The sequence below is a fragment of the Colossoma macropomum genome, unplaced genomic scaffold (assembly GCF_904425465.1).
Source record: "Colossoma macropomum unplaced genomic scaffold, Colossoma_macropomum, whole genome shotgun sequence".
In the NCBI taxonomy this organism is placed as follows: Eukaryota; Metazoa; Chordata; class Actinopteri; order Characiformes; family Serrasalmidae; genus Colossoma; species Colossoma macropomum.
Genome location: NW_023494789.1, coordinates 20,819,763 through 20,844,174, shown reverse-complemented (window position 1 = coordinate 20,844,174; position 24,412 = coordinate 20,819,763). Strand labels below are relative to the sequence as shown.

General features: G+C 39.3%; 1 protein-coding gene across 10 annotated transcripts in view; it reads right to left on the bottom strand.

The window, feature by feature from the left end:
- Positions 1–21,995, bottom strand: part of caskb (calcium/calmodulin-dependent serine protein kinase b) — a 71,185-nt gene extending 49,190 nt beyond the window's left edge. For 7 of the 10 annotated variants that reach the window (XM_036570512.1, XM_036570514.1, XM_036570517.1 and 4 more), the window contains exon 1: positions 21,127–21,185. In XM_036570512.1, the coding sequence (XP_036426405.1) occupies positions 21,127–21,185 (59 nt within the window). Of the gene's footprint in view, positions 1–21,126 lie in introns of all 10 variants that reach the window. The other 3 variants (XM_036570515.1, XM_036570513.1, XM_036570516.1) reach the window with 1 other exon arrangement.
- Positions 21,996–24,412: the final 2,417 nt, after the last annotated feature.

The window sequence follows — 24,412 nt, the reverse complement described above, 5'->3', positions numbered from 1 at the left end:
TGGGGAAGGAAAAGAGGGAGACGGGGGGGGGGATTGAAAAATAGAGAAAGAAACTTCCATATGCCTCTTAGTGCGGCAGGTCTGTGCTCTGTCACATGCTCTTCGTGACAAGAAAAGTGTAGGCCTGAAACCAAAAGCCTGATTTTAGATTAGCCTTATGTGATTTGAACTTTTTGTTAACAGTCCTGAATAGGGGTGTAACTAGGCAAATTTAAAAATACAATACAAATTGTTGTATCACTATACATTTTCAACAAAAAAAAGATATGCTAATACATATTCACCTCCAATTCTAAATTCTAATTTATTTATTCATTCATTTTTTGGTCATTCCCAAAACTCCTTTTTTGGGGTCATTTCCACTGTTGTCTTTTAGAGAAATAACTTTCTTCTTTTTGAAGAAATAACTGGCTTTTCCTAGGAAGCATAAAATAAATTAAAAAAAATTGAACAAACAAAACTGCAACAAAAAATGTAAACTATAAGGCTGCAGAAACTAATCTGTAATGCTTAATATTAAACAAGCATTACGAATTTATTTATGATGAACTATACAATCAAATAGAGCTAGACTCTACAATGAAACAGAGGTGCAAACTGGTAGGTATTAATATTCCTAGTTATTTGTTTCGCTTGTTCAGAATCTGCACTAAACGGCTGTTTGAATCCTGTGGAGAAAGCAGCTGCTGAGAGTCGTGTTCTCCACGAGGCTGAAGTTGGCCTTAGATTCACAAAATTAATAGTAAAATTTTCAAAAGAAAAAATAAAAATAATTTTGTAAACAAAAATTGATATAGGAAACTGTCTAACTTTAAGTTTAAAGTTTTCTGCTTACTTTGGGAACTGACACATTTAGGTGATTTAGGTAAAGAAGCAATTTAAAACAAAAACACCTTGCCAACTGTTATGCATTGGGTGGATCTATTATGCTTTGTGGTTGTGTGTTAGAATATTTCTGAATATTTCTGAACTAGAAGCATTCTTTAAGAAAAAAATGGGGAAATAATAATAAGAAAAGAAAGACTGGTGGCTAAAGGGGATTTACTGGCTACTGACTGAAAAGGTACATAAACCTAACCACATGCCACATTTTCTGCTTTACTTCACGGCAAGTAAATAATTATTGCGCATTTACAGAGATATGTCACAGTAAGGTTTTTACATGATTATGTCTGGCCCCAACTATCAGTTCTATATTCCACAGTCCACACAAGAAACACCTTTGGCGCATTAATACAGAATTCAGTTGGCGTGTGCACAAGTGTGTGCATTTTAAACATTATTTAGGTATTAAATGCCACATTGATTAACATTGTTTTTTTTTTTCAAATATGAACATTAATACATAATGTTTACTGGAATATTAAAAAAAAAAAGACATCAGAGAAAAATTTATGTCATTCTACCACCACGGTCTGAGAAACACGAAGACAAAGAAAATTAAAGCAAAGATAGAATAAGTAAGAGACTTACTTATTCTAAAAAAAAAAGTTCAGGCAAAGCCCAAATTTGAAGAGGAATGGAGTCTCTACAAGCTGAGACAGAGAGGTTATTCATATCTCTTCCATCTCTATAACAAAACCTCAAACACAGAACTGCTCTCCACAGCACAAATGATGGTACATCCCCAGCTTACAATGGCCTTATTTATGAGTCAACCAGAGTCTTTGTGGAAATCTTTCATGTTCATGAATTATTTATAAATACAGATGAATTACAGATCATTTTTTCCATCTACATTACACCAACACAGTACAATTTAAATTAAACAGCTTGGTATCACTGCTTTTTTTTAGCGTATTCAGTGACAAGTCTACATGACAGCAGCGTTGGAATTTGCACAATCGTGAACAACAGATATAGTGGATATAGATAAAGAGATTACAGCAGTGATTCACATGTGTGCCCTCTTGAAAACACCGGGCCACTGAAGACTAACCAGTTTTTGCCTTTGCCTTCTCTGCCTTCAGACACTACTTGGAAACTATTCAAAATCGTGCACAGATACTGATGCCAAATCGGTATCGACGGTGATACTGGCACTTAAATGCAGTATCGGCAATGGAGATAGCGGTGTGGGCTGCAACAACGAATCGACAAAAACCTGTTGCCTTGATTTAGGATTTCAGCTGCTAATCAGGTCAAGTTCACCTTTGTCATATTTTTCGTTTCATAATGTGACAAATATTTTCAGTTGTGACAGGTCTGGACTGAAGGCGGGCCAGTTTAGTCCCCAGACTCTTTTCCTACAGAGCCATGCTGTCGTAATACGGGCAGAATGAGGTTCAGCTTTGTCTTGCTGAAATAAGCAAGGCCTTCTGTGAAAAAGACATCGTCTTCATAGCAGCATATGTTGCTCCAAAACCTGAATATATTGTTCAGCATTAATGGTGCCTTCACAGATTTGCAAGTCACTCATGCCATGTGCATTAATGCACCACTATACCACAGATCATCATGGACCCCCATCATGAATGCTGCCTCTTAAACTGTGCCCTGATAGCAAGCTGGAGGGTCCCTCTGCCTTTTAGCCCAGAGAACTCAATGTACATGATTTCCAGATAAATTTTGATTAGTCAGACCACAGGACACTTTTCCACTTCATCTCAGTCCATCTTAAACAACCTCAGGCCCAGAGAAGTCAGCAGCGTTTCAGGATCCTGTTTATACATGGTTTCTTCTTTGTATGGCAGAGTTTCAACTTGCATTTGTGGATGCAAAACTGTGTTCACAGATAGTGGTTTTAGGAAGTGTTCCTGAGCCCTTGCAGTTTCATTACAGAATTGTGTCTGAGCAGTGCCACCTGACAACCCGAAGATCACGACCATCCAATATTAATTTTTGACCTTGTCCCTCGCATACCAAGATTTCTCCAGATTCTCTGAATCTTTTAATGATATTGTGTACTGTAGATGATAAAATCCCCATGTTCTTTGCTATTCTATGTTGAGAAACATTATTCTCTTTATTATCCTCTCTAGAATGCTCTTTTTATACCCAATAATGTTACTGACCTGTTGCCAATTAACCTAATTAGTTGTGAAATGTTCCACCAGACATTTTTTTCCCAGCATCACACAACTTTACCAGTCTTTTGTTGCCCCCGTCCCAACTTTTTTTGAGAATGGGCATACATTTTTCAAAAAACAACAAAATTTCTCAATTTTCCACATATTTTGTCTTTGTACTATTTTCATTTAAACATAGGGTTTGAATGATCTGCACATCATTGAATTCTGTTTTTATTTATATTTTGCACATCATTCGAACTTTTTTGGAAACAGGGTTGTATTAAAACCAGAGAAAAATGTGAAAACAGTGTTTTTCAGCTGATTCTGTATTCATTTAGCAGATATACTAAGCAGTGCTGACGGAAGGAATGAGCTGCACTTTGAAACTGTTGGTCTAAACTTCTCAGCTAAACAATCAGGTCTGCTTGTACACTAATGCACGCAGACTAGCTTGTAGGGGTGGGAATCTCTAGGTAGTTCATGATTCGATTCGATTACGATTCAGAGGGCTGTGATGAGATTATAAAACGATTATCGATGCATCTTGATGCATCTTTTTTTCTATACGGGATCTCTTTTTGTACTTTTAAAGCAAAGTATTTGTAATGTGTCCGTAAAATATCTTTGAGACGGGACACAGTATCTCAGCTCCAAAGTGGGCATCACAGCGCGGGTGGAAACGTGTAATATGGTTTCTCATGTTTATTGTTTCCAAAATATTTTAGTTTAGTGTGACACAACTTGCATATAGTATGGCTCCTGTCCAGGTCCCTTTTCCCTTCAACTTCATAGTAGCCAAAGTGCTTCCATACACTAGCTCAGGGGTCAGCAACATACGGCTCTGTTACTGCCCTGGTAAAAATCAAATAATCCTTCTTTGCAGCAAAATAAAGCTCTGCTGATCGTTCTAACGCAGTTTTATCCATAGATGGTCTTAAACGCTGCTGATTCACCACCCTATGACACTGAACGTTGGGTTGTCAACTCCTGACCTAACCTGACTTTTAATGAAGAGGGTGCGGGTCGGATTTCTCGCTAATGCAGTGTTTTTGTTACGTGCACGTCACAGACTGTCTGGGCACTGCACTTCCGCACTTCCAAGTTCCGCCTTTTGCGTTCGTCAACATTATGTTATCATTAAAAATTTAGAACATCGATTTTTGACATTTGTGAATCGATTCAGAATTGCCCACATCCACATCGCGATGCATCTAAGAATCAAGTCCCCAAGATAAGATTTACTTCTGTAATACAAATTTGTCAGATCTTAAGACAAAATGTTAGGAAGTTTCTGTAATATGTCTCCAGTTAACAGTATTGTTAGAAGAAAAATTGGTATCAGTCCATCTCTAGACACAGAAAAAGAATGCAGGCAACACATATTATACTAAGAACTTTATGCCAAATTAGACTACTTAGCAGCTGCAGTAAAGAAAAAGGGCAATACCCAACAATAAGGTCACCTGCATTTTCCTGAAAGTTGACTGTGTGCTGATTAGAAAGAAATCAACACCAGAAATCACATAGATGTGATAGCAAAGGGCAATATAATTGAGAAAGGTATGGACATTTGAAGACATCTGGACTAGATACAACCAAGTATGGCGCATGAAACGAAAGTTTAATAGGTTTTTAATTAACATACACATCAGTCTGTGTACTTGTGGGTGTAAATATTGCATTTTTAATAGTGTAGTTTAATAGTAACAACAACAAACCTCACAGGATAATTTTACCTACTGCCAAGCTTCCTCTATAAACTCTGTTAACACATAATAACGCCTAAAATCAGAGCTGCTTAAGTGAATTATTATATCCTTTAATTCACCTAAATCTTTAATACATGTCAGAGCAAATGGATTTTTTTTATATTTTGATTTCCCCCTCTTGTACTAATGTTATTGTACTGATCATGAGGAAAAGAGGGGAGAATAATTAACTGAGACATCAGAGCCTCCATTCTACTTAATCATACTGCTATAAAGCAGCACAGGCTGGGTGGAGAGACTTGCTTACACAAAGATGTGCGCCCGCACACACACAAACAAAACAACAAAACACACACACACACACACACACACACACACCCACACACTGCTGCAGATGTCAGTATAAGAGTAATCTGAGAAACTTGAGTGGGAACACTGATGGCGACAGCTAGACGTAACAATGACCATGTTACATCACCGCCACGAGCTATGCTAAGGCGTCGACAGAAAAAAAGGCATCCAGCTGCAAGCAGAGGAGCAAAAGAAGCAAAAGTATAAAGAGAAAAAAAGGACTTTTTTCTGACTCAATTATCTTTTGGCAACACAAACACACTGTGAAAGAAATCTACATGAAAGTGCGAGTTAATACACCTTGTCAATATGCTTGTATATTGTGGATTGTGAGTTAGCCTAATATACTTTCTGAGATGTTAGGAACCTAAGCACATTATTTAAAACCATTTATCCTGGGAATAAGTTTGTTTTGCTTGTAAAAGCACCATATATAATCACAAAAGACACAAATTAATACAAAAGCATGTGGCTGATATTTTGTGAGCTAATTTGAAAAACAAAGTTACAGCAACGTTAGACAGTTACAACATTGATTTGTTAAATTCCATCACCAGCACATTTAATTTAACATAATGAAGTACTGATTCACCAACACAGGTATTGGATGATAACTACAATTAATAATGGGCATCCTCAGAGAGAGATGCAGAAACGGTTAAACAATCATACTGACATACATAACATCCCTACTTACTGTGTTAATGTAATTTGATTTAATTCTAATGTTATTTTTTGAGTGTTTTACTGTCTTACAGTCAGATAAATAGCTTTTTAATTGTAATTTTGTCACTGACTGTGAGACCTACAACCTGTAAAACATCTTTGAATAGGTCAATATCAACTCTAGGAAGCCAATTTTACAGCAAGGCAAAGAACCTTTTCATTTGCATATGTTCTTAGTCGTGCCTTACGAGTTGTACTGTGATGATTACTAACTACTACTAATTGTGCTGGTGATTACTAACAAAGCAACTGGCTGGAAGCATAACTGGATCAGACCTTTGCTCCATGGTAGTTGGAGCTAGAAGTGGTAGCTGAGGGTAGCTGAAGTATAAGTATAGTACAAGAATGTGCTGACAAAATATACTGTGGCGTCACCAAGCCAAGTTGTAAGTAGTTCAGTTTTTTTTTTTAAAGAGATGTTTATGTTGGGTTTGTCTTGGGTTCGTTCGTACAAGGACTTTTATCTTGAAGAGTTCAAATACAGGCAGAGTGATAGAGCAGAGGCCTGTGGTTTTGGAGAGGCTGTGTTTGGCACCGTTTTCAACAAAATAAAAATAAAGCTGCGTTATGGAGCGTAACTTTGAGTCATCTAAGCTTCTCCCACGAACCCTGAACACTACAGTATTTTGCAGTTCACCATAACTGAATATAGAATACATTTAGCCATTTAGGGAATATTCGAATCCCAAAATTAAAAACGGAACACCTAACCAACAAATGAATATGCAAATAGATGAATATTTGGGTCCAGCCCTTGAAAACACACTGCTAAACAAAGCTTTTAGCTTACTTCCTTAGTACTACTACTTTAGCTATCATCACAGCGATCTAGGAAAGCAGAAATCCTGTCAGATTCCTCTATCTCGACAGCTAATAGCACATCTGAAAACTCCTTTGAGCACTGTAAGTCTAAAGTCTTGAGTGCTAACAGCTACCCCCTTGTGGAGAATATTCAGACTGCTGAATACAGCTTTATAATGACCTGCAGATAGCATCCTCATTATTTAAACTCATCACAAAGCTATATGTGCAAACCTAACCTTGAAAATGACAGTTCAACACAAAAATAACAAGGAAGAAAAATGATGAAAAATAATAAACAGTATTTAAGCGGTATTTAATAGAAAACTGCAAAGAAATCTGAGTTGCTCAACCCCTGTTGTATACTATGGGAGGCAAATCTGGCCAAAAAAGAAATTATAATTAAAACAATGAAATGTCAATGCAAACCTCTCTGCCATTTCTTTTTCCAAACAACTGCGCAAATATACTGCCAAAATTGAAAATGAAATGAAATACCTACACTTGCAATGAAATTTTTACAGTCATTTGTGACAAAAATAAAAACATATTTATAACAACTATTTGTCATTTCATTTTAGTCATTATTCTGGTATTTTATGGCCATATCTAAAATGGAAATGCTAACAGAGAAAAGAAAATCCAAGCTTCACTTTGGCTTTGCCTTTTCTTCATGAAATGCATAATACATGTCAAAACTAAAATCAAAATGCAATGTTTATGTGTTTATTTCTTTTTCATAGCAATCGGCTGCATATCTGACAAAATGAAAATGCAAAATGGATAAATCAAAGTGCAAAGTGACAGTTTGCCATGTGTTTTTCGGCATGGACGCATGCGTTTTAAGTGTCAAAATAAAAAAGGCAAATGGAAACAAACGCAGGCGCTGCCTGCTAGTGATTTACTTTTCATTTCCCACTTTGCTTTTTCGTTTTCAAGTTAACCAACATGCAAATATATGTTAATTAACACTAGGCAAAGCTACGGTGGACATTTTAGGACACCCTCAGACCTCAGAATGTTATCATTCCTTGGACCATACGACTTCGAGTCTCGGGAAAACCATTGTCAGCTCTCAGATCTGGTGTAACTGAACATCAGACCAAACAGCCTCAAAAAAAGGTATCAGACCAAACGCAAGCTTAGTCAAGCATATACTGGTTCATGTAACTTAGAACTATTGTGTATTCTCAATATAAATGCCAGTATAACATTTGCAAAGTGTTTTGACGGTAAATGAAATCGACTAAAACGACAAACGACTACCACAAACAGAGGCTGCATGGTCAGCTGTTGTCAACTGCTTGGGTGCTGCTACTTCTAATGATTGAGGCAACTTTGTGTGACAGTGTTTGTAAAACACATTAATGTTTTAATTATAGTTTCTGTTTTGCCCAGATTTACCTCCCATAGTTAACAAACGTGGATAAAAAAACTGGAAATCATTTCTCAGCAAAGTACTGCTTAACTAAAACTACTGTAATATAAATTTTCAATCTAAAATATAAATATAAAATGACACTGCATTATGAGTTCTTAGAACTTTTAACTACTTTAAATGGGTATCAGTAGCAAACACCAACTTTTCATATCGGTTGGGCCCTAATTAAAAGATATTTTTAGGTTATACAGCAGAAACAGATACAAGGGCAGAGACCTAGTCAATACATAGATGCATAGAATCTGGGTCAATATGATTTCCAGAAAGACTGGAGGTTTAGGGGGAAACTGCAACATCATGACACAAAAAAATCCTGATAAATAATTTCACATGATTATGATAATTACACAACGTAAACAGTTAAATGGCTATTGGATTTTGACTGCTGCTTTAAACCTGCTGTAAATAAATGCTATGCATGTCCTGGCCAAGATACTAAAGAATGCTCATATGCAGGTGGACACAGAGCCAGAGAGGTCAATGATCTAGCAATCCATAAAGAAGCCTATTAGGGCAGCACCAGTCACCAAAGCCTGTCTGTCCAAGCAGACAGGCTTGATGACACAAGTTCAGAAAACACAGTGATCCCAGCCATTAATATAAAGCTACATGCTGCTGCTAATCTGATCAATAAACCCAACATAGTGATAGGAAAAAGACTGAGACATGAAGAGAGAGCTCAGATTAACACTGTTGAGTTTTCGTGTAAATCCTTTCTTTAGACATTAACTATCCCTCATACTACTACCATTAAGGATTTTGTATTCAATTATCTTTAGCAACTGAAACCCAAAGAGGGCAATCACATTAAAAAGGTTGCATTTGCAAAGCAAAGTGTTTGTTATGATTATTCATCAAAGGATGAAGATGAATTTAAGAAAACATGCTGTTGGGTAGGGAGGTGTCTGGGTGCTGTGCGGTACCTATAGTCCAAGATATTTACTTGACCCTTTAAATATTTAAATCAGCAGACAGCAGGAAAGAGTGAGTGTGTATGTGTGTGTGTCTCTCTCTCGTTTCTCTGTCATTTCTTCAGCACTCTTGCAGTTTATCCTCACACATTAAAGAGTCGACTGGGGATCAGCGAATACCGGGGAAGGCTCAAGCTCCACTTTCACTGTTTGTTTGATAAGAGATTGTTCCAAAAATAGCAGAACAAAGCTGTATGAACACAGCTAAAACACATCTTACATAGAGACATTCTTTAAAGTACAGGCAGGAAAGAAAGTGCTTGATCATCAGCTCAGCAAAAGGGAGCCCACGACAAACCCGGCAGTCCCCAGCAAGCATGAAATCTCTTTTTTTTCAACAGACAACAGTAACTGCTATTCAGATTTCCCTGCCATTCTGGGGAACAATCATTTGTGTTTTGTCTTGTAGTCATTCATTTGTGTATAATAACGTGGTTGGTATAGTGTAGTGGGTAACACTCCTGCTTGCCACACTGTAGACTGGGGTTCAAACCCCACCTGGGCATGCACCCTACACTACACCAATAAAGACTCCGAACACTACCATTGCCATTCCTCTTTTGAAGGTGACCCTCTGTGATTTTACTTCCAGATCAGCCATGTCATTGTTCTTTTACAGGCCATATTGCCATATGATAAATTTAGTCCCTTCCGGATACACATTTCCATGTTTTCCATGAATTTTCCAGGCAGACGTCACATCGCTGCTACTCTCTGTATTTAGTCCTCAAGAGCACATATTCATATCTAATATTTTCTGAAACCCATGTCACAATGTCACATGAGGAATCCTATATTAGGATGTAAAATGTACCTCCTACAAATCTCAAACACCACAGCACTGCCTACTTTCATCATCTCATTACAATCACTACCTAGTCAAATATATTTAAGGTATAAAATATTTTGACCACTTGACCACTTTAAAGAACTGCCTGAAACTTAACAGATCTTATGGTTCAAAGAGACTGACCTTTGACCTGAAGTAGTAGAAGAAAGTTGTTAGAATCTTTAATGTGACAAAGCAAGCAGTGGAGCAGAAAGGTAGCAATTCCAGCCGTCAACCTCTACAGAGGCCAGACACCGGGTCAGAGAGACGACTCATCAGCATTTTGTCATGTGGTTGACCATGACAGACCAGTGATCTCAAGAGCTTCCTGAAATAGTAAAGGTCTCTCGCTTTTTGTCCTTGAATAACAATGTGCTGCTAAAGCTCTAATCTCTACTTCGAACCAATGCTAATTTATAGAATGGTACACTGAGTTTCAAATAAGGATTCAGCAGTTATTTGTGACAAAGAAGGATGAGCTGTGGCATCCCAAAGACATTTAGTGGGAAGAGCTGTTAGGTACCTAAGACTATCCTTAAAGAGGAGCGTCACAATTTTTATCGATAAAATGCTATGTTTTCACTGTGAGACCATGTTACCATGAAAAAGAAGCATATCGGTGCAGCCTTGTGCTTTCTAAGCTAGCTCTACATTGTATGCAAATTTAACCTCCAGAAGAGTAATACGCAGTCAAAACGCTACAGGAAGCAGCTCCCTGGTTTCAGTGTGTACCATGTATTTGGATGCTGCTGGAACGTTGCCTCTTTCATCCAACAGCAGAACTATAAACAGTTTAAGCTTGTCTCTTTGCAGGCTCGGGTGTAACCTGTGAATGTTTCTGAACAGACACGAACAATGCCAGACTGAATGGTATTTGCTATATGTGTGTGTGAGTTTTTTCTTATATAAGAAAACACAAACATGTATATAAACCCAGATGCTTAACCCATTTTTGGTTATTTACTATAAACAATTAGCCTTTACTTCTATGTAATTAGTATTAGGGGCAATATTTCACAATTGTAAATGTAAAGTAAATGTAAAATATTATTGTTGCGCAAAACCAAACTGAACAACACCCAGGTGAACCTGTTGTGCGTTTGGTGGTGTGTATAAGCATGCAGCAATTTCTCTGGCACAGCAACAATGGTGCTAAATGTTGTCTCATACCTCGTGAAATAAAGGCTTTGTCATTATTTTTCCTTTTGATGTTCATTTCGCTTTTCTTTATGTAAAGCACACTGAAATGCCTTTGTGTATGAAATGTGCTATATAATTAAACTAAGTCATTTATCTTATACATGATTCATGTTAACAGTAGTACCTGTTTTCAGCTGATTTTTCACTTTGATGGCAGCATCAGGCAACGAGACCACGCCACTGATGCAGCTGACCGATGGAGGTGCATCGATCAGTGTTTTTGGGCCCAATACTGATCACCGATCGCCTTTCAACATGATCAGCTGGTAGGCAGGGCTAGACTGTTAAAAGCTTTTCACACCAAGTATGAAACAATAGACGCAATTTTAACTAAGCACTTTTCTGTCTAAACACTCTGAAAACCTTTTTTCTATAAAGCACTGCAACTAAACTGTGCATACACTGAGTATATCCCATTCTATAAAAACGACAACACAAGGAGTCCCACTGCCTCTTACAAGAGTTAGCTGAAGCTGCATAATGAACGATACTGCAGGTATTTCCTCAGCAGGGCAATCTGAGGTTCTGCTCCTGCTTGTTGCTCCTCTCATTAAAAACAAGTGCGGGCTATGATTAAAAAAAATGTGTGCAGTGTACAGTCTGTCACTTTCGTGGTGAAAGACTGCATTAATACACGTGTGCTCTTTTTCAAAACTTTGACGTGTCATTTTTTCGTCCGTAAAAAATCAAGACTCTGTGTGAATAGGTTTATAGTCCCATAGTCAAAAGGTCTATATTTTCATCTAGTATTTGAACAAGGAACTGCAGGGTCCTGTAACTATGGGGCCTCAAGCAGGGCTGCAGCAATTCTTAAATATGGCTCATATGTTTTATGCCACTGATCAGCTCTCAGGATCAGCCAAGTCAGAGAAGTATTGGCCGATTGCATATTTGGGACAGTACCGATACATAGCTGATCGATTTGTCCATCTCTACAAGTCCATATTACACTGCTTTGACAGACCACAGCGATCTGTCATTTGTTTTGACAGATTATCGAAATGGTTCTAAAGAACACTAATAGAAGATAATGCTACATTGCCAGGACGTAAGGTTTTGGAGGTGTGTACCAGATGGACTTCGTACACAAGCTAGAACTAGACTTTAATACCTTCAAAAGATTAATCTAATTGCGATTTTTCTAACCAATATTGCAACTCCAATTTAAATGTACTTATTTTCTGTAAAGTAAACTCCAGGCCATTTTTATTTTGGCCAAAAAAACAGCACAATCATTTTTTTCAAGCTTGAGGTTTGAACACCGAATGTAGTGTGCTGAACTATCAATTCTTAAGCTCTGCATTAAAAGGTTAAACTCCCTCACTTTAAATAATCTGTGATATAATTAGAATAGCAATTTTTGCAATTTTTAAATTTTAATTGCAACTTTGATATAAAAAACAAATGTTTAGCTCTACATCAAACCATCTCCAAATATTACCACAGTGTATCTAATTTACAGGCAGGGGGACAGGGATGTAAATAGTATTTTGGAGAAAGCATCTATTACAGTTTATTGAGATGACTGCATTGTGGATGTTCCAGCAGTAACGGAAGGCTCTCTGAGGTAGACAGCATCTGTGAAGCTGTGAAGAGGGTGCTTGAAAGGGAATTCTAACAAATTTTCAAAATCTCTGCATAATTCAATGGCTGAGTGGTTTTGGATAGTAAAAATGGCTCTATTTGCATTGTAGACATGGTGATCTCTGTAAATTTTTCTACAATGAACCATTTCACATCAAACCATTCTGAATGACTTTGTGTACATCTCAACAAATTAATTATGCAGTCACTTAGAAAAATCAGTGGAATTATCCTTTAATACATCTGTGACTTAGATGACTGAATGAATGAGATGAGGCCTGAGCTAAAAGGAGAGGTTTTGGGTTTAGTGTCAGCTTTCAGATGTTAAATCATTGATAAGCTGCATCTGTACTGACTGCTCTGAGGGCCATTTGCGACCATAAATCAAATCGAGCATTATTGCAGCTGATGTCTTTATTACAACAAGGCTTATCTCACCGCCTTTACCCTGAGCCTCAGAGAGGGGCAAATATTGACCCAGTCACTACACACAGACTTCTCAAAAACACACATATGAAAAAAACCCTCATGATTAGGCACAACAGATGTACACTCCATTTTCCTCATGGGAAGTACTTGGAGCAGGAGCTATTTTTCTAAAAAAGGAGCCCAGATGAAATTCACACATACACACAATTTAACATTTTTGTTTGGTCTTAGATTGGGAGTGTAAAATTGGAATGATAAAGCAGTCACATCACAGGGATCGAATCTGACCCACCATCCAATTAACGGCTGGCCTAAATGCGGAGAGCGGGGCTGCCAAAACTATCGGGCTGCAGGTTTGGGGGTTTGAGCAGCCAGGCTCCCTGGGCACTAATGAGAAGAGCAGAGCCACAGTGGCGGCCCCTCATTCTCCTGCCTACAGCTTCAGATTCATTATTAGGAGAGACGGCTCAAATTACCTCCGCCTGGCTTCAGAGCCTCAGTAGAGGCATCGGAAACCGGCCAAACACATCGCACTGTTTACTCCGATTTAAAAGGCACACACGCAGCCCCATGCTAATAATAAACAAGACTAGATGCAATAGCCGAATAGATGTGTTTGACCAAGGGCTAAATCTCTCATGCTCTCCCTCCAGCTTTTCTTACGTTACATCCACTCCCTCTACTCTGTTGATATCCGAACAACCAGCGGTCTGTCAGACGCCGAGCGCATGTGTGCTCATTAACACAGATCAGGGCTGGGCCGGGAGCTGTGCTCAGCGCTCTGCAGGATGTGTGTACAACAATGCCTCCTGTAGCATGCTCCACACCTCCCTCCCAGCCAATTTGAGTCCATAAGCCCACCCACAGCAGGGGTGCTCCAGCTGTTTCACATAAATGCTGACTCAGCCACTCACACTGTGAAAAATTGAAGATGGCCAATTTTACCATTTTTGCTGTTGAACTAAGAGCATTTATATTTTCCAACAAAAAAAAACATTTTACTATGTTATGAAAAAGAAAATGAAAACACAACATTCGTTCAGTGCGTGCATCCACAAATATCCACAAGAAAAGCAAAATGTTGAGGTGACGATGGGCTACTGTGCTAAAATGTCTGCATTACAAAGGTAAATGGCAGGTTAGCAGGTTTCATGGTCCCAGTACTTATGGTAGGCACTCGAGGTGTTTTATTCCATTTATGTTTAACAAGAGTAAGGTTGCTGTTCGGATGGCTGCCAGCATCAGATTGATATAACCAGATTAAACAGAGGCTGATGAAGTCACAGACAATTCTTCGTCCTATTATTCTATTTTGATCCTGTTGTTTAATGGTGATTGGCATTTCAAGCAATTTTGTGGTTGAGTCTCGTAACATTAAAAAAAACATTATTTGATAATTAAAACTTGTGTGTGAAATGTACAGAGTATTTTTTATTTAATGTAATAACAGACACAATGCTAGGCTTCCTGTTCTTTATTATGCAGGAAATTAGGCAGCTGCTTAAAAAAAATTATGAACAGCACATTACTAGGGATGTGAAAGGATACTTGAGCACTTGGTTAACCATTCAAGCTGCCAGTATTCGAACGCTAAAATTACTATTTGGGTACTAATTCTCTTTCAGCACAAGAACACTGAGAAAATATACACATTAACAATTCAAACAAACAGTGCTTTGGTATGTATTAACAAGACAGCAAAATGTTAGGGTTCATATTTGTGACGCATTGTTAAGAATGTGATTGAGGAGGCAAAGGTAGTGCCTAGAGACAGCGATACCTCCAGAGATTCTAGATTCTAACTATTCTAGCTGATGTTAGCTAGGTCCAAAAACAATGGAGATATATTTCTCTGAAAAACTACCATGTTGGAACATCGCCCACTGAGCAGAAAATACCCTGTGTGCAAGACAAGTCCTCGTCAGCATCCAATGTTGTACCAGTTAGCTGTAGTTGTAACACACATAGGAAAAGGCAAAAGCTACTGATTTCCCTTTTCCTCTGTGTGATTCAAAATTTTTGTTGTACTGATTTTTGCCTCTTAATACCAGCGCTATCACCTAAATGACCAAGCTTCCAGCAATACCTTTTTTGGACACTTTTGACAGTATATCCGTTCATTCACTCTTGTGGATGCTCGAATATCAAAATTAGTCGGAATGCATATCATTACACATCAAATTTAAACTTAACTTTTATGCTATTTGCTAAATACATATCACTTTGTTTCATGCAGGTCTGTTGTGGCATTGGTTTGACGTGCCCTACGCATCACACATTTGCATGTCAGACAAACAGCCTCTTTCTTTTGAAGTCAGCCATTCTTGCACACACAGAGTGACGAAACCTACCAGATTCTCTCAAGACAGGAGAGGTAAACTGGCCATACTACCATGTCATGGGTTGTAACTCCATTTAAAGAATTTGAAGCAGAAACATTTTATCTGCATGTTGCCATCAACTGTACTTTTGATTGATTGCAAATTTGCTGCAAAAATATTAGACAAAATATCTGAATAATCATAACAAAACATCAGTCCTTAACTGCACAGTGGGTAGTGCTGTTTCCTCACAGTAAGAAGGGCCTGGTTTCGATTCTCTGGGCAGGCAACCCTTTCTGTGTGAAGTTTGCGTGTCCTCCCAATGTCTGCTCTGGTTTCCTCCCACAGTCGAAAGACATGCAGTCAGGTGAACTGGAAAGCCTAAATTGCCACTAGGTGTGTGTACGTGTGTGTGAATGTATATGTCTGTGTACCTGCCCTGTGATGGACTGGCAGTCCAGTGTGTTTCCTGTCATCCACCCAATGACCACTGGGATAGGCTCCAGCACTCCTGGTGACCCAGGAGGAAAAGCGGTTTAGATAACTGAACTGGTTTATAAACTAAAGAGCTATTTAGTTTACCAACTACCTACATTTCGAAATCTGACCCCGACCTTTACTGTGTTCTCATGCATTCTGGCCCATTTTCACCCCTGATTTTGAGTAGATTTTACTAGACCAATAGTGGTTATGTAGCAACTACTCAGACTAATCATTCATGCTTATCCCTATTGTAGAGTGGTTACAATCTTAAATGGACATCTCACCATAAATTATCATTTCAAGGACAAGAACAATGGCATTTAAACTATGAAAGAACCAAGATATGGTTTCTCGTGAACATGGATAATTCCACAAGCCAAAAAGACAGACACACAGACAGACATTACTGGTTTAGTTAGAAACTCCACATACAATATATACAAACATGGTGCCATAAAAATGGCTTACACATGGCTAGACTTGCCATGTGTAAGACATCCCTTCAAAACCTAACAATTTAAAGTAAAATTTAAATAAAAAAAAAAACATAGATCAACATTTCTAAATTGTGCCCTTACAAAATGCTTCACACATCTGCGTAATGTTGTTTAATGTGCCCCAAATCATACTTACTGGTGCTACCAGAGAGGCTGTCAAGAAACATTTAAGATTCAAACTAGTAGCACTGGCAATAGCACGAATGTCAGATATCAAATTTGTTAGCTAAAATCCAGCAAAACAGCAACTCAATAGCTCTGTCAGATACACTACATGGCTAAAAGTATGTGGACACAGGACACCTGACACTTATCTTTGTACGCTGCAGCACTAATATTAACTTTCACTGGAACCAAGACGCCCAGCTCAAATCCAGATTATTATGCCTCCAACACCAAACACCACTTCTGGCATTATGCATTCTGATAGGTAGCGGTGTACTGGCCTCTCCCAAACCGAGATTCATCCAATAGACTGTCAGATAGCAAAGCATGATTCATCACTCCTCAGTCCAGCGGTGGTGTGCTTTATAGCACTGCAGTCAACGCCTGGCATTGGCATAGTGAAGACATTTTGTGAAGGTCCTGATACACAGTTTTTGTGTTGTTGTTGCCTCCAGAGACAGTTTGGACGCTCCATCAATTTAGCTTGACAGTTTTTACTTTTAGTGTCCAACTCATGCATCAGTAACTGTCTCTCCTAGCAAGACCATTCATTATTAGTGTTTCTGTTTTCAGATTTTCTGCATATTGAGTAGACTCAAAAAAACTATGCAGGTGCTCAATCAAAAATATAACTTATGGCACTGATGGGGTTTTAAAGCCTTAGACAGACTGAACAAACATCAGACCCATTTAATTACACACTACATCACATCAATTACAGATGCTTTGTCTTTCACACATCACATGGCAGGCATGACATCCAACTGAGACTAAAAATAAAAGAACAGGTACAGGAACAGTGCACAAAATTTCAGAAACATCACATAAAATACTAATGGGGCTATTTATGTAGTACATCTACCATAAAGATGTCCTTTGTATGTTTCAAATTATCGACTGTGGCCATTAGCTGCCATCAGTGGAAAGGGAACACCCTAAGACCACTGCTGAACAGATATTATATGGGTGGTGGATCATTCTCAGCACAGCAGTGACACCAACATGGCTTTGGCATGGTAGTGCGTGTTGCACTGGTACGAGTGTACCAGTCACAGCTGGGTTGTTGGGGTTTTTACGCTTGTACACAGCGAACATCTCACTGAACACTCTCTCTACCAGTTCAGATGACATTAACACTAACAAGCTTTTGGGAAACTGGGCCTAGTTTGTACATCTGGTGAGTGTATAGTTAGACCCAACCCGGTCCTCGGGGCCCCACTGGTGCTCCAAATGTGAACTGTCTGGGGGTCCCTGAAGACCTGGCTGGGAAACACTGCCCTAGCCCTTCATCAGTGGTCAGTTTCTGACCACAAAAATGCTCTTGGCTCAGCAAGATAAACTGTGCATCAACAGATGCTACAATCAGTAACTATGAACCTACAGAGTGCACTTACATGCTGGGTGTTTCACATTCTCAACTATGATTAGGAGAAATTCATGTAGTGTTTCAGCTATTTGGTACACCCCCTTGAAGCCTTATATATCCAATTATACTGATGATCCCCAGCCATTTTTTTAACAGTACAATGCAAAACATTAGAAAGCGCATAGTGAGAATCTGTATTCTGGGGTCTCCTGCGCAGTACAAATTAGAACATCTCATCAGCACTCAGTAGTAATGACATTAAAATCTCTGGAACAAAACTATAAAACGCTGAAGCCAAAACAAACCAATTCAGCTCTCACACAGCCCAAAGCAGTGGTTGCTGCAGAACTGCATGAACACCCAACACAATACATATGACCTTTTTCTGTTTGTCATCCTCAGGATAAAAGTTCCTGCTGTTTTAATATTTGAGCCATACAGAATGGTTTCACTGCCTTGAAAGCTAAAACTAAGCCCCATATTATGTTGGAATATCCTATAATCACAAATTCACTGGATGAAATATGGCTGTAGTTTGAAAATTATGCTTTGAACAAACTTGAAACAAACTGCTTTTAGTCAGTATTCACAATTAGCATCCAAAATAACCTGAACTGCCTTAGCAAACTAGGGTAAAGTCCAATCAGAGGATTCTTCAAACCTGGCTTGGCCTAGATCTGAACTGGACGCATCATCAATTTTATCATATATAGCACCAATCGAACAAAGGTAGCACAGCACAAGGGTTTTCTGTATCAGAATGGACCACCTCAGAAGAAACAATACTCTACACTGCTCCAGTGACATCAGTTTTGTTTCAACGGCTCATTAAGTCACACATAGTTTATCATCTTGACAGGAGCAATGGCTTTACTGAGTTCTCAAATCATGCTATTCCAGGCAATCAGACTTTAGCTAAAAGTCAGCTAGGAGACTAAACTGTACCAGTCACGGTTTTTAACTGTGATCAATTTTACTCAAGCTTCACAGTGTACTGGTGAATTCACTTCAAAGGATAATTCAGGCCTACATTGAACCACTTTGCAAACCATTAAACACTGACAGTGTTGCACCATCAATGTCAATGCAGAAACCAGGTAAAGCAGGTTGGTTACCCCAAACTGCCCCTCCATGCTGGCTGTCCAAGAACTGTAGCAGAGAAACACAAACCTCTCTTACAAAAAAAGGAGTATTGCCAAAGGAAATACGGCATGTGTGTGTGTGTGTGTGTGTGTGTGTGTGTCTATGTGCACAGGAGTGACTGACCCAAATGGGGGAGGGGACTCCACTGACAAAGGCTTGCCATATGAAAGACATGCAGGTCAATGGCTTCTGTAGTATGATACTCACAGCTGTCAGATATGAGACAGCAGGTCCTAGTAATTACACCTATTATGTCACCCCTGTCATCATTCACGAACAGACCAGATTTATGTATATACAGAATACGTCATTTTGATATTGCAAAGTATGTCATATTCTGCACTCCTAGGTCACTCTTCTGAAAACAAATCTATTTGGCATTATGTTCTAAATCATTCTGTACCATGCAATGACTACAGTTTAAATTCATGGGATATGGTGAGGTCACCATAATGCAGTGAAGAACTCTCAATTCACTTATATGGAGCCAGTGGGATATAAAGAAATCTCAGGATCCTGCAGTTCTGGCTCTCTTCCTCGTATCTGCCCACGTTGCGCCTTTATAATATGACTACCGATTATGCTTGCTGTCTGACTGCTGGTCAGCAAATACAGGAGTACCCCAGAAGTACCAACAGTACAAACAATAACAAATGCTGACCACCTCTACTTCGAATCCAGCATGAGTGAACAGTCAAGTTACAATGTAGGCTTCTTAAGCTGCCAAAGTGTAAAGATTAAGGCAGAATGTAGACAGAGTCCGTCAATATGGAGAGCTAGAAAAGGACAGAGAACACAGCCCTATATGACAGATAATAGGTATATATATTCGCTGGCCCTATTTTCTCCTTGACTTCGAATGCTGCAACGTAATGAATACCCAAACGGCAATTTCAGTATTTGAATAGTGGCACCTTGAACAGAGTATGCAATAATGTGGGCACACCCTCCCTAATTTAAGGACTACATAAAAGCTGAGGTGGCTAGATCTATAAAATTCACACACAGATGTGTGAATAAAATAATCTAGAGAATGCAATATTCATATGATATGTAAATAACAGGATCTGTGAAGTGGCTACAATACTCTAAATGCGTATCAAAATAGGTCTTACAGATGATGGCCACCCCAATCCCATGGGCTTTTGCTCCTCTTATTATCTGAAGCTCACGTCACTCTCCATTGAAAAACGTTTCACATATACACGAATCAGGCCTGGCAGTGCAGCTTCCTCTGTATGCTTGCTTTAACTACTGTGTGGCGAGTAAAAACTGAGACATCAAATTGTCCTCTTTGACAGGCTAGAAACTCTCAGTAAAACATTTTCCATTAAGTGATAATACACTGCATGCAGGCACGAGCCTGCAAGACATTTACAAGGGTAATGGACGCTTATAATTTTTAAAAAAGCACGTCCATCTATCAGAAATCATCTATTCCATTTCAGTGTTGCTATGCCTCATTTGACAAAACCGTTTTTTCCCCATCAATTTAGCTTGACAAAATTACTGCGAATACCAAATGAGTCTCGACTAAGCTATAGAGCAGTAACATAGTTTTATTTGGTGGACGTAAGCAGCCTGTGGGCCTCAGAGAGTGATAGTGAGGTAGAGTCCAGAAAGCTTCAGACACCACACCTGCACACTGTGGCATTTCTGAACAGCTAGAGGAGAGAAAGGAAAGTCCGGTGTTTTCTCTCAATAGCCTATCTAACCTCATTCCGCTCTCCAACAATTGCAAAGTAGATCAAGATACGTTTAACGACATAAAAATCTATATTTGTGGACTAATATCCAATTTCACATTGATTCAAATAATCTACTATATGTACCAGATGGGCATTTTAAGCCATTATTGTTAGTACTGTTAAACTGGAGGGCGACGTTTACCATCTCTCATTAAAATTAAATACCAAAATTTCAAAAGAACCCCGTATACTGAGAGTTAATCGATGAACATGGCTGTCACTGAAGCTAAGGCGGGGGAAAACTGGAAGCCCACATATTCGCACCAACATACAAGCTAACCGAGCGGCCAAGCAGCCTTGCCTGCAAAAAAGCCAGAAACGTTAGGAAAATCATTTCATTCAGATACTCACTTTCCAATCACCTCGCACAGCTCGTACACATCTTCAAAGAGCACGTCGTCGTCAGCCATGGTCCGACGAGTATTAAGTCTAGTCTGGAAAATCCGTCCAAAGCTGTGATTTGTGATTCAAAAAATATCAGCGGTCACAGCTCTGCGATGAGATGCGCAGTTCAGACGTGGTTTCGAAAATGCTGACGTCGTATCTAAGCAAACAAGAGAAGATATTTTCCCCTTCCGAATTATTCCCACAAAATGCCAATAACAGAGAACGGCTAGGAGGCTAGCTAGCTAGCCAGCCTGGTTCTTGCAATGTATGTTTGGTCCGCTTTGACACTCCTCCGCCCCACCTTCTCCCTCCTTGTCTAGCAACCCGGCTCCTTAATCCCCTGATTCGTGTCGACGACCGCCGTGCCGTGGGATGCCTATTAAAACCGGGTTATAATGTTTTCGAAGACGACACTGTCGTTCGAGTCACAGAAAACCAAAACCAATGGTCCTGGATTTGGTCGCAACATCCGTAGCACCGCTGCCGAAGCAGCTAGATGCTAAGCTTTGCCGAAAATGGTTGGCAGTCTATGCTAGCCAGCAGGATTTATTTGACTGTACGGGACACAGCGCGGTATTGCGCTAAGCACGCCCAGTGTAGCAAAGCTTTCTCGAATATCCCGTTAGCTAGCAAAAAACAGGTTAAAGCCACAGCCGCATACATTCCTCTCCGAAGACACACATGGTTGCCCTCTGAAAATTGCAAGTACACACCCTGGCTTCAATGGATGCGGCTTACACCGCGAAAAAATATTCCGAATTCTCTACGGCTCTCGGTTTTCTCCGTTGCCTGAGTGCCTCTCTCCTGCTCTGATGCTACTCCAGTTCAGACTCCACAGGCTCCTCCCACTGACAGTTAAGAAACTGGGAGGCGAAGAGCCAAAATGGCTACGCTGACGTGAGCGAGTTCCCGGATGAATCCTGTGAAAGGCATTGCAAGTTTGAGCCAAAATGTCGAGAGAAGGGCGCGCCGTCTCATTATGGGAGAAAGAGTTTCCTAATCCCCCAACGCCTGAAAATCCATCCTCACAAAACACCAGTGATGGAAAGCTCGGTTCAGTGTACTGAACCGATTCCTTCGAACTGTCTGCTTCAATGACTCGAACGCGCGATTCATTAATTCACAAATTAAAAAGTTTGATACCCGCTACTTCTGTTCACTAATGTCAATGGAGTCATATCACATTTGGAAGTCTCTTAGCGCAGGGCTGGTACGGAGCGATAACAGAACCCAGCTGTCTACTGAGATGACATTTAACTAAATTGTAATATATCGTTACTAGTGCGTTTCAATGTAGTGTTTATGTTGTGATTCCTATATTTAATTGTAAAAAAAATAATAATTTTCGAAACGTAAAGTATTCTTAAGCCTATTACTGTTACAGAGAAGCTAGAAAGCGTTTCAATTCAGTCGGAACTCGTGTACCGGTTCGATCGAACTCTTGAAAGGAATCGGTTCGAATGAACGATTCGTTCACTAGTCGGACGGTGCTACAAAGCACCAATCCCTGGTAAGCACATCCAGAGCGCTCCGCATATGCTGGCTGCCCGTCGCCTTACGTCAGCGCCCGCACGATTTTCTGTACATCGCTTTATCCTCTACTTGTAATACCTATTATCTTAAAGACTGCAGGATGTGTGCTGAAATCAGCTCTTCGGTCCAGAAACGACACTTAAACATCATAACCAATCGCGAATGGTTTAGTACTCCTGACGCTGATGAATAGGCTGTCAAAGGCCACACGTAACGACTGATGAACAGGAAGGCTAATCCACAATCGTTAATAAATCAAGAGCCCTGACAAGCTCGTTAGATTCCACTTTTCTAATGAAACTCACGTTGATGAACGACCACGGAATTAGTCTGATCAGAATCCTTGCCCAAATCACCAAAGGTCATTGGTTGATTACGCTACCATGCTAGAACTTTCCTCATTACCTTTTCCCTCACTAACGTGTCTTTATTTAGCACTGTAGGATGTGGGTGCATGCTGAACATCTAGTTATATCCTAACTTTTGTGTATCTAAGCAGAGACTGAAGTGTTACATTTTCAGACTACTGAGGGCTGTGTGCCTAACCTGAGGAAAGTAGCCAGGCCATGTTCTGAAATTTACATACACCAGCATTTGAAAGCTTTTGTTTAATCGAGCTATTTTCATGTTCACAGAATTTGCAAGGTCTGTGTAATTCAGTAAATGGCAATGGAGTCAGGTGAAGAAGTAAATACACCCCATGAAATGTTTATCTTTTTTTGACATATGTGGACTTATCAGTATTTGATCTTCAGTTACAAAGTATTTATAAAAATGTATAAATATGTAACCAAAATGGAAATTTGACTTTGCAATCATTTATTTTGAAAAAAAAACTGAGATGTCATTTTTGTCTGTTGAAAAAGTAAGTACACCCCTGGCTTCAGTAACTGATACTGCCCCTTCTGGAAGAAAGAACTTGATGTAGGCCTTTCCTACAACTATCTACCAGTTTATTACATCTACTGGAAGAAACTGTTGCCCGTTCCTCCATGCAAATTACTTTCTGCTGTGCAATGTTCCAGGGGTTTCTTGCATGTACAGCCCATTTCCGATTGCAATCCCATAGCACTTCAAGGTGATTCAGGTCTAGGCTTTAACTAGGCCATTTCATAACCCTCCATTTCTTCCTTCTGAGCCATTCCTTGGTAGATTTACTTGTATGTTTGGGAACATTATCGTGTTGGACGGTCCACTTCTTCAGCTTAAACTTTTTTACAGTCTCACATTCTCCTCAAGCACATGTATGAAAGAGAATTCATGGTCAATTCTATGATTGTAAGTTGTCCCTGATCCAGCAAAGAAGCCCCAAACCATAATCTTTCTCCCACCATGCTTTTAGATTTAGTATGAGGTTTATCTGATGAAATACTATCTTTGGTTTTCACCAAACATGGCTTCGGTACTGGGGCCAAACAACTCTGTCTTTGACTGGTATGTCCATAGCACATTGTTCTAAAAGTCCTGATGCTTGCCTACACACTTAAAATGATTCAAGACTGCTGTAGTAAAGAAAATGGTTCTATATAGATCCATCAACACTCAAAGAGTCCTTTGCACGATTAAAGAATTCTTTGCATTACAAAAGCATTCTTCAGATTGATGGAGAATGTGCTGTAGATGGTTCTATATAGAACCTTTTTGAAAAGGATTCTATATAGCACCCAAAAGGTTCTTCTATTGTAATGTGCTTGACATCATAACAATAGAAGAACCC